This window comes from Convolutriloba macropyga, chromosome 7 (genome assembly GCF_964194025.1).
Source record: "Convolutriloba macropyga chromosome 7, txConMacr16.3, whole genome shotgun sequence".
In the NCBI taxonomy this organism is placed as follows: Eukaryota; Metazoa; Xenacoelomorpha; order Acoela; family Convolutidae; genus Convolutriloba; species Convolutriloba macropyga.
This window is the reverse complement of record NC_134474.1, coordinates 45,001,203-45,012,996: the sequence shown is the minus strand read 5'-3', so window position 1 is coordinate 45,012,996 and position 11,794 is coordinate 45,001,203. Positions and strand designations below refer to the sequence as shown.

At 36.1% G+C, this 11,794-nt stretch overlaps 1 protein-coding gene across 1 annotated transcript; it reads left to right on the top strand.

The window, feature by feature from the left end:
* The first annotated feature begins 928 nt into the window (after nt 1–928).
* On the top strand, nt 929–11,168 carry LOC142342310 (uncharacterized). The gene is made up of 5 exons (XM_075393603.1): nt 929–2,013; nt 2,556–2,758; nt 3,654–3,835; nt 8,900–9,114; nt 10,714–11,168. Exons 1-5 carry the CDS (start codon nt 1,369–1,371, stop codon nt 11,035–11,037), a joined length of 1,569 nt encoding a protein of 522 aa, XP_075249718.1. The 5' UTR covers nt 929–1,368; the 3' UTR covers nt 11,038–11,168.
* Nucleotides 11,169–11,794: the final 626 nt, after the last annotated feature.

The following is an 11,794-nucleotide window of genomic DNA, read 5'->3' as shown; positions in this document are numbered from 1 at the left end:
GGCTAATTCCTTAACATAAGTTATATTTTTCAGTCTTTTTTATTGAATAACATTTTTTTGCATTTCGAATGTTTTCATTTAATCAGTAAAACACACTATTATTTCTATCATTGCTACGAAAGCTATACCAGCAAATCGTCACACTCTCGAAATCCATGCAAGCGAGCAAAATAATTTTGATGCTCTGTAGCTTTTCCAAGTTATGAATATTTACTTTCCAAACCATAAACTGTTTTCCGTAAATGAGCAGAAAAATTTCGTCACCTCTCAGTGGACCTCTGTGTGACTACAATCTGTTCTTCCGAGAACTATGATCAATATGACACCAAACAAAACACTAAAATTGTACTCTAAAATATACATGATCATTTGAGGCGCGTCGAAATAGTATTTTTTGATAAAAAAAATGCAAAAATTGCCCCAAAAAGTAATAGGGGAAGGTAAAACAACGAAAACTTGAAAGACTAAATATTAATAATAAACATAGATTCGATTGAAAAAATTTACGTTACTGCTCATTAAAATCTGGCGTTTTTCGAAAGTTCGCTTGCGCTGTATTTTTATCTGAAACTTATTTAAACATAAACGGAATGGGTTAACTTATTTAAACATAAACTATAAGTCTTCGACCTATAGTTTTTAGGATCACAACCCCTCCCGGGACGTTATGAAGATCACAATTGTGATTTTCATAACGACCGGGAAGGGGTTATGATCCTAAAAACTATAGGTCGAAGACTCGGATACTGCGAGACTACCATCATCATTTACAAAACTTACTAAACGGAAAACATGTGGTATGTATATATAGTTCTACAACACAAGACGCCACAAAACTTAACACGTTTGGCAAATATACTTAATATATACTCAAACGATACAGTCTTAATCAGCTAAATTGGCAACCGCGCCAATGAAAATGGTGATCAAATGTTAAACACACAGATATGAAACGTATGCTCATTTTATTCTGTTTTATACACACGGTGCGTTCATGTTAAACCAACAAACGTGAACTTACACACCAATTCTCTATTCAAAAAGTTGAATCTTGATTAAAATCGGCACTAATAAAAATATACAAAATGCAACCAAAACGCATTAAAACCAAGCAAGCGTATACAGTATCAGCAAATTACTGAAGTTGAATTTCAATTAAAAACTGGATAATTTTGTCTTCGTACTACATAGACGGCTTGTACTTCTCGTTTATCTTCACATTTTTGGCCCATATCCAATTCCAGTTTGATCACCCGCAACAAATCTTGACGAGTTATAACTTTGTATTAACCAAAGTTAACTACTATTCGTAACTTTTCTAGTTACAACTTAGTTACACACGTTTTATATTTGAATTTACTTTTAAAAATGGCTTTCAATTTGAGTACGAGCACTTTTATTCTCATTAGTGCATTCTTAGCTGTGGCCTACTCTGCGGTAACTAATAACGATGCTGCTCCCATTAGCGAAGATTCGGGCAACACAACTGAAGGTGACCATTGCGCAAGTGACCTTTACCCATGTTCAGACAAAATCCTGGGCAACTTAGTTCTGATTGTGTTCTACGGGGCAATCTTAGGATTCGCAGCCAAGTTGATCTCGGAGGGTGCTGAGATGTTGCTAGACCTCGACATCCAACCCGCAATCATAGGGGGCGTGGTCCTGCCAGTAATGGGCGCGGTGCCCGATTCGGTCATGATCATCTTTTCTGGTCTGGGCGATGCCAGCACTGTTCAAGATGAAATTTCAGTGGGAATGGGAACCCTGGCAGGTAGCACAATTCTGCTGTTGACGATTGCATGGGGTGTCTCGTTGTTCGTAGGACGAACAGATGTTGTGACTAGCTACGATGGGTCTGTGATAACAGCTGAGGGAACATGCACTGGGTTCTCGTTGACCAAACAGGGTGTACAGCCGAGTAAGCAGACAATTTTTGTGGCAATTGGAATGGTGGGAACAGTGTTTCCATACTTGATAGTCCAAGCTGCTGATTGGAAGTTTGGAGCTAGACAGGCAAGTTGGAATTCTTGGGATATAGAATTATTTCGCCTAAATGCGAAGACAATCTATCACTTAATATTCGTCGCTTCTTTCCTTCATTATCGTCAACACGGGTAACTACCGAACAAAAAATCGAAACATTTGCGCGATTCACACAGATAAACATTCAAGATATAAGATCTATTAAGAGCATCTTTTAAAGTTGAGACATGACCAAAAAAGCTTCCCCTCCATTAATAGCTGACGTATAAGCAATTATACAATACTTTCTATGAAGTCAAGAAAAAGTGTTTGTATCACACGGAAATCAAAATCAAAAGCTGGGGGAAGGTGGGTACACTAAAAGTACGATTTAGAGCGCATAGCAAACTAGTTTTATAGTTTAGATTGTTCGATTGTCAAATTTTTTCTGTTAAAAATGATGGAAGCCCCGTTTTGTATTGTCCTGTTTCGCTACAGCAGAAGCGAAAAGAACGCAGAGTTTGAAGGCCAAAAATTGATGAAAAAGAATTTTCTCAAGAATCAAATTGATGGTCTGTGCATTTAATTTCCAGGTCAAAGTAGCGCAGCCGGAGTACGTAAAGTACGCAGCCCTGGCAACGATGATAATTTGTTTCATCGGGTTCATTGGATACCTCGTCTCCCAGATCTGGTGCTCGGTCAACGTCGAGGATTCCAAGGTCAACGTCCACATGAGAATTAGGCGACAGAAGCTCATGGCACATGCGGCCTACAAATTCATCTCTTTCGGAACCACGTAAGTTCCGCAACTCAGAAGGACGCTTCTCAGAAACCACATCTAAGACAACATATGTTCGACTCACTTAAGACATGGTACTGTGTATGATCTTGCTATAGTGTCCAATGAATTGCAGATGATCTCTTTTTTGGTTTCAAGGAATTTATGAGAGTTCGATATTACGATATGTTAAAAGTCATGAAACGGTAAAAGCCCGAGGAGTGCAATATTTATAAATCTATGATCCATCTACCCTAATTTAAGATGACCCAAGAACGCTAAATAAAAAACTAAAATTGAAGCAGCTGATCTCTTATTAAATGGCAATGAGAGAAAGTGGCGGAAAGTGCTTATTGATGATAAAACGGCGTTTGTGGTCAACGAATAAAGTAGTGAATAAGAAGATAACAAGGAAGACCGGTCATATTTAGCGGTCTTCAATCACCGATAAAAAGAAATGACTGGTGCCTTCTATGCAATTGAAGATATGATTTTCCAGTAAACTGCGGTTGAAAACAAACAACTTTTTAAAATAAATTCCGGAGAACCAGAGCCAACCAAAATAGTTAATATTTGACCAAGGCTCGAATAGGTTGAAACATTTTTAGTTTTAAATTGTGTGAAGTTTTAAAACATGGAAGCTATTATACTCAATTTTGCTTTTTTGTCGAAAATATTTCATTTTTTTTCAACTCCTGGAAAATTGGTAGCCATTGATCCTAGTGGTTATCAAAGACGCTGATAGTTTCGCAATTATTAAACTACTTAAATTGTAATCAATTTTTAAGGCTTAAATAATTTTAAAATTAGAAACTGAGAGATGCTCCGATTGCAGCCCACTTTTTGATCAAAATGGTTGTACTTTCGACTCAGTCGTTTGAAGCATCGCTTATTTCAATTTGTACTGTTTCAGGGAAGTAGAGGAAGATCCAATGTACAAGACAATAGACGCTGAGGACATCCGAGTGAGGAGAGTGGCTAGAAACCTCGGGAGACTGTGGAGGATGAAGGCAAGGGCAGCTGCACAGGCTAGAGGAGTCAATCTCTCATCCAATGACCTGTCAGACAACGAACCCCTCGTCCAAAACGAAGAAGGTAAGCTCAGCCGACGAAAATAGGAGGATGAAATGAAAGGAAGTTGTTTGTAATTGGGAAAAAGTATTTCAGACGCATTAGTGTCTGAAGTAAATGAACAAAGACAATACCACAAAATTCATCAAACGTTTTGGCGAAAAAACAGCTGAATATACTTTAACGCAATGCGATTGGGATACAGCAAAAGGTACCTTGTAAATTTGCATGAAAATAGTGAAATCCTGTCGATGAATTACATTTACTCTAGCTAGAATTGCAATCACACCACACGTACCAATTAATATATCAAAAAAATATTGGACGGGAAATTTTCGCCTTTCTCTTTGCCTTTCGCTCTTTTTGTTCAGACCTTTCGTGAATAATTCTTGTTTTGTCAAAATTAAAAGTTTAAATAGTTAAAAGTGAAATCAATGATTAAACCAATTAGATTTTTGTAACTGCGTGATTTTTGACGATTGTGCTGCTTGCCAAAACTATAAAGAGTTTTCGATGTAATCGGTTTTTTATCTTTGAAACTTCTTGCTACCGAAAAATAGTCTTGTAACAACTTCAGGCAAGGCAATGCCAGCGATGGTTACCTCTGCTTTTGCGAAAAAAATCGTCGAAAGTTTGGTGGTCAGGTTTATAAGCTTCAATTTTTGCAAATAATTTTTTCCTATGCCACTCAATAATTTTGGTTTAATCAATTAAATCTATTACTGCATTTTTCAAATCTTACAATACACAATGAGGCTCGCTAATGTGCGTTAGCACATAGTGTTCCGAACCCGCACATCACCGTTCTGATTTGATTGTCTAACAATGAGGAAGAGATAAAAAAATTTCAAAAATTCACAAATCGACAAATGACAAAATGAAAAAATAGACTCGATTAGATGGCCGACGCGACTTGCCATTTATGAGAGTACTGGACAAGATTAACACAAATATCAAATAATAGCTAACGTTAATTACGACCAAAATTTGATTTCTGTATTTGAGAATCAATTAATTACAAAAAGAAAATGGAATCAGATAAAACCTAAACCTGAACTACACAAATTAACCTGTACTTCATTAGATAATTTATCATACCTGTGAGAAATGATACTTGGTAACAGGTCGACAAAGAAGATCAAAAATACATTTTTCTTAAAAACAACCAATATTAGATAGATTTAAACAAATACGTATCAATTGGGCTCAATAGGAAAGTTAATTTATTTTTATAAAGCAACTGAGACCTGTCAGCAAACCATATTATGCCGTCTACGAAAAGAACAACAACAGACGAAGAAAAAATTCAATTTAACAAGAAAGCGCTGAAAACAAAAGGCTATTAAAGGAAGACGTTAAATATCTTCAATTGCACATTCTTTTACCGCCAATTGTGCCACCCCATGAGCTTGATAATGTGGCAAGGAACCAAAACAACCCCAAAAAACGCGGCAAAGAAACAACAACAAATAGTGAACAGTTTGGAAAACTCACGAAACTCTTAAACAAATAAGGTTCTTTGATTTTCAAGAATATGCCGTACGACAACAATACGAACAATAATTAGAGGCGAAACTAAAAGAATGTGGAGTAAATTTTGCGCGAGAACGGTTTTGTTTTCGTGAAAACTGTAAGCCATTAACTGAAATTAAAAATACACAGAAATTGGCAATTTTTAAAACCAGAATTTGTTTATGAAAATGCGTAGTATGCGTAGTACCAAATCCAAGAAACCATTCACTGAAATAAAACCATCATGAGGATTGGATCATGGTTCAAATGAAAGAGATTAGGATCTTCCGTTACACAGAACAAGCTACAATATTGGCCGAAATAAGATGAAAGCGATAATGCTCAGAAGGCAACAGCTCAGGAAACTATTTGTGTTTATTATTAGTGAGACCAGGTAATAAGACGACACAAAACTACTAGCCGGACACGAAAAAATCTACAAGCAATGTTTTGAAACCACAGCGTTGAAGCCATCATAACTATAAGACATTGAAACCCAATAAAAATTGAACAAGAAGAAAATGAATTTTTCGCTTGTTTCTTTTTTGTTCATATATGAGTCTTCTTTGTAACAGCGTTTTGTGAAAAAGAGAGAAAAAAAACACAAGTATTGACCTGTATGAAAAAACACGTATGAAAAAACTCGTATGACCTAACTCGTATGAAAAAACAGTTCTAAGCTCTGACGTCAGTCAAAATAACCAACAGCGAAAATATTATTTAGAACTAAAGAAAGCTGATGAGACCAATGCCAATTGGAGCAATTTCAATGTGATAGTCTGGAAAGGAAAAGTAATAACCACAGGTCTAGGCAAATATGCTAAAATCACAATTTCGTAAAAAGCCAAGAAAACGTTACTTAAAATCAATAAACAATGAAGAGCACTTTGGACTTCACTTGGAATAGTTTTTGCCCTGTATAGTTTGAGATATACAGTAATAAGATTTGAGATATACCGAAAAAGGTAAAAAAAAATTGCAAACATTAGAACTTCACTGACATTTTCTTTAAGCAAATATATTCAAAATCATAAGAGGCGTTATATAACAACTTAAGGTATTTTAAAACAAAAAAAGAAATCAATTAAAGTTTACGAAAACACATTGTCAAAACCATAAAAACAATGATTTTTCTCTCAAAACCTCATACTTATTCATTTGTCCTCGCGTTTTTGAAAAAAGCATCTGTCATTAATTGGAACTAATTTTTAAATCAATCTTGTCATTAATAAACATAAAGAAACAAAATTTCAAAAATATTTTGAAAAAGACAGCGCCCCAAAATAATCCATAAAATGATTTTAGGAATCTAAGATGAGTCCAAACCTAGACCCAGATGAGTCCAATCCTAGACCCTGCGGCGCGTGCAACAAAAACTATTACTTTTTCTATGTGTTTGCAAAATAGATCAATCAGTAAATGATATATGTCAATAAAACAAAAATGATTACTTTGTATATTTCGAAAATTTCGAAATAACCGGCAAAATTTCAATTATACGAGACTCTAATAGGAAACTAAATTACACAATAGATCTTTGTGCAGCTTTCAAAGATAGTGGCAGCAGATTTTAGTTCTCTCCTTCCGGCATATTAAACAAAATGAGATTTACAAAACGCTTATTTGGAGCTTTTTGATTTATAAAAATCTGATTCGAAAAAATTGTCAAACATATTAACAAAACGAATCAAATAAAACCAAGGGACGAGCCTCCTCTATCCTGAAAAGTAAGACCAATAATATTGTTGTTGACAAATTTAACAATTTTTTATTAAGATCAATAAAAATTTGGTTAACAAAGTACGTAAAATGTGAGTAAAAACAGTGATATTTCGTTCACTATGCAAAAACATTTAAACCTCGATAACTCCTTGTAGAAAAGGAAATTGAAAAAATTTCTATTTTTTTTTCAATATTCTACGATGGACCGGCTTACTAATGATACCAGTCTCAACTCTTTTTGATGAATATATCGATCGGCCAAAATTGACTCAACAAAAAGACTCATTTGAGTATAAAATTCTCTCCCCCACAACTGGGTCGGAACAAATAAGACAAAAAAAGGTATTTTACCACGTCAACGCCCAAGTTTATCTTTTAATATATTGCAAAAATCTTGTAATAGCAATTTCTGTTGTAAAATTTTCCAAGACAAATTTATCTTGCAAGAGGAGAAGAATTTGCGTGATGGGCCACCATTATCATTTAACTCGATTTGCTCCATTCAGTCTTTTAGTTTAGAAAGCAAGCAAAAAATAGTTGCAAAGTTTTTATATAAATGTTTAATGTGAACTTACCTAAGTCGATTTAGAATGTCAGGATAAATACCATATCTCGCAATTTCTTCTGTTCTTGCTATATAATCTTTGGTGCTGAAAAATTTTAAAGCAGAAATTGCTACAAGGTATTACAAGATAATCTACTGACGTTGACTGGGACTAGTACTCACCTCCGCTTTGATTTAATTTCAAAATGTAAAGTGCAATAATAAAATTAATTGATTAAACCAAATTTATTAAGTGGCATTGAGCAAAAACATCTGCAAGGAAATTTGAGCTTATAAACCCGACCGCGAAAGGTTCAAGAATTTGTTCTCAAAAGCAGAGGAAACTAAGCTGGCATTGATCTGCATTGAATTTATTGCAGGAACACTGTAGCGAGAGTTTTCGGAGATAAGAGTTGGAAAACTCACTTCTTTGGGTTGAAAACAAATTACATGTATGTTGAACTGTACTAATTAATTGCACAAGCAAGACTTATTTGACAAAAAAGCAGGCAATTACAAAAAAAGAATCAGGGTCCTACTTTAACGTTAAAAATTCCGCAGCAGAGAAGTTTGGAAACAATCTTATATTTCATAGTGATCATGTCACAAAAATGACAAAGTATGCGCAGTAAAATTGCCGATGCCCATGTTTGAAAACTTTGTCATAAAACTGCGCGGTGATTAAAATTGGACTTAATTTGCTTTTATTGGGCATTGTAACTTTTGTAATTTGCTTTCTACTTCATGAATCGTTTTTTTGCCCTAGCATAGTAACCATAAAAGCAACTAGTCTGAAGCAATCGAAATTCGTAAGTTTTCATAACCCGAGTTCTTGTTCTATCTTGTTCCTCAAGGCTTCATCTCTGGTCAAGTATACGTTGAACAAGAAGAACTTCTTGTTTAGCTATTTAATGCGTAACTTGCGCAACATTTACATCTGATTGTTCTCTAAACCTTTTGTGATGTATTCACTCCTCAGGTATTCACTTCTCGGTAGATAAGTCATGATCTCTCCCTAAGTAGTGGAGGAACATCTACCTGAAATAACGATTGCTGTTTGTTCCCCCGTCAAGGACTTCTCCCCACGGTTTCATATAATTCCAATGTTTTGTCGCACGAAGGTCGCACAAGTTTTGGTCGCTAGAAAGTCAGGAGAATTTTTGGGTCAATCGAAAGTCCCACAAATTTTTGAGTCGGTCTGATCAGAGGGCTTTGGGTCGCACGATGGTCTGAATCAGAGTGCAAAGTCTGGGAAATGGTCTGATCAGAGTGGTCTAGGGTCGGACACCTAAACCTGGGTTAACTTTCAGGTGGTGCTGGAGAGGAAGAGGAGCCCAAGTGGGTGATAGCAGTAGGGTCAGCGTGGAGACTGTTGGGAGGAGTGGCCATCGTGACCATCTTCTCTGACCCCATGTGTGATGCCCTGAATGCCCTCACTGACTCAGACAATGCCCAGTACATCAACATCAGCCCATTTTATGTCTCATTTGTTGTCACACCTCTATGCTCTAACGCATCGGAATTGGTTAGTCCTCTTATCGAGTTAGTTCACTTTACTTGCTCCTGGTAAGGAACTTTTCACGTTTTCTCAACTGTTTACCGAAAAGTTAGCCCTATCTAAAACCACTCTATAAAAATTATGACGCGGGATTGGGGATTACGTAAATATGCCGACGGAATACTACCCGTACCTAACTCAAAAGCAAATTCAGTACTGAATCAGAGTAAAATTCAGAAATTATCAGTACTGATTCAGACTCTGATTCAGGTCACATTTCGCTCTGAATTCCTCTGATTCAGAGTCTGATTTTTGTCTGAATCAGACTCTGATTCAGACTCTGATTTTTCTCTGATTCAGACTCTGATTCAGACTCTGATTTTTCTCTGATTCAAGACTCTGATTCAGACTCTGATCTTCTCTGAAATAGGGAAAATTCATAACTATGTTCATGAGCCAAGCTAGGTTTTACCATTGCTTTCGCTCTCAGGTCCTTAAAATATACAAATTCATACAATACCTGTAGAAATTGAAGAAAATTATAAAATAGGTTGTCGGAAATCTAAAGTCAAGTTAAAGACTGACTTTTTGAGATTTTCCAGTATGTTCTGTGTGGTTTAAACCCTCCCCCTTTTTCATTCCGGGCTGGGGACCGGCAGTGGCGGAGTTACTGAAATAAACTCTAGGAAAACTGGTATAGAGAAAATTGCAACTTCTTTGAATAAAGACAACTTTTTTTTCATATATGCCAATGAATAAGAAGCCAAAATCGAACTGATTTTAGAAGCATCGAATTGGCTAACAAAAATTAATTTTTATTAATTTGACTGGCGAATGACTTTCAAACCAAAAAGGACACGTTAATCATGGTTCTGGAATGGGGTTCTGTTCGGTTTTCTGTTGTTGTGGTTAAAAAAGTAATATTGATCTCCAATGTATCCGACTTTCTTCCGTATAAGGATATATTTGAACGCAAGTTCCCATTCAATGAACGTTAATTGCATTTGTTTTCTGTTCATGTACCATTAATCTTGTAGAAAGTTGTAACCAATAATGAATCGGTCTAACTTTTTCGGAATTACCCTTTTTGTCTTGAAACAGTACATACGCAGGTGAAATGGCCAAATGAGTTATTGAAGTCTATTTTGAACACATTCAGTTGACATAGGTATATTCTCATTTGTCTAGACACTCAGAATGTGTTCAAAATAGACTTCAATCATTCATTTGGCCATTTCAAAGTGAGTAATTCGTCGGATGATTCCGAAAAAGTTAGACCGATTCTATATTTGTTGCAATTTTCTACAAGATTGACCTTACATGAACAGAAAACATGCAATTTAAGCCTCAAAAACTTACAAACACTGTTAATACCAGTCTATACTAGTATTAACAGTGTTTGTATGTTTTTGAGGCTCACAAGACCCTGTAACTTGAGAATGGTGCGGTTTGCGCTTGCAGAGTCTCGGCTTGTGGTTTTCAGATATTGGAAGAAAGTTCACCTAAAAGCGATGCAAAAATGCTATGATAATAGTGCAAGTTTGTGTGGCTTTTACTGTCTCCTTTTCGTTCGGCCTCGGATCTCAACCAGAGCAGGAACCGCCATATGATAGATATGTTATTCAGGTGAGTTCAATCCTGCTGGCGATGCAGAAAGAGAAGGACAAGATCAACATGACATACTCTCAGATCTACGGTGCATGCATCATGAACAACACCCTCTGTTTGGGTGTATTCTGTGCCCTTGTCTACTTCCGAGACCTCGAGTGGTACTTCTCGGCTGAGGTCACCGTCATCCTTCTCTTCGAGTTGTTCTTCGGATTCCTCGCCGTTTTCTACCGTTTGTTCTACCCTGTGAGCCCTACCTACCTGGGAATCGTTGCGATTGCACTCTACCCAATCTCTCTGGGCATGGTGGCCTTCATGGAGAATGTTCTGGAATGGGGATAGAATGGGGTTTTGTCATAACCATCTAGACATGATTTTATACTGATGGATCTTGTCAATTATGGATTATAGATACATTATCATGGCTATAGGTCCAATATAATAGCCGTTATTATGTTCACGAGTCGGTCGTTACTGGGTTGCAAATTTTCTGAACATAAAAAAGAAACTGAAATAATCTTTAGAATGTTTCAAAAAGATCCTAAAAACGCCATCACTTGAGATTCTAGAACTCCTAAAACCGAAGAACTATTTTGCGAGTAAAGCCAGTAAATAACAAAATCATACCTCCACATTTCAACGAGCTAGGAAAAAAAATTTGACCGAAGTTTTTATCGTATTTTAATTGTTTTACTTGAAGGTCAATGTGGTATTGTTGGCCATCAAATATTTTACCGCTGCCTCTCTATTCATCAGAAAAACCAATTTTACGACAATATGCCTCTGCGAGTCTCTCTATATCTATCCCTCTCTATTTTTAAGCTTTTTATTAATAGCCGCATAGCAATAGCTGGGGCTATTATTGGCCTTCTCTTGTTTTTTTTTTAAAATTCAAAGAATTTGAATTGTATTGGTGCGCTGTCTTTTTGTTTAAGATCTGTTCACGCTTTTTTCGGCTTTTTCACGTCAGTGAGAAATCAAATTAGAGTGGTGATTTTGGTCACACTGAAATGGAAAGGGAGCGAAAAATCGAGTACGTTTGAGGCGTGACTTTTTTGAAATACTTTTAAAGTGGAGTGAGAAAACGGTGTTTGAACAA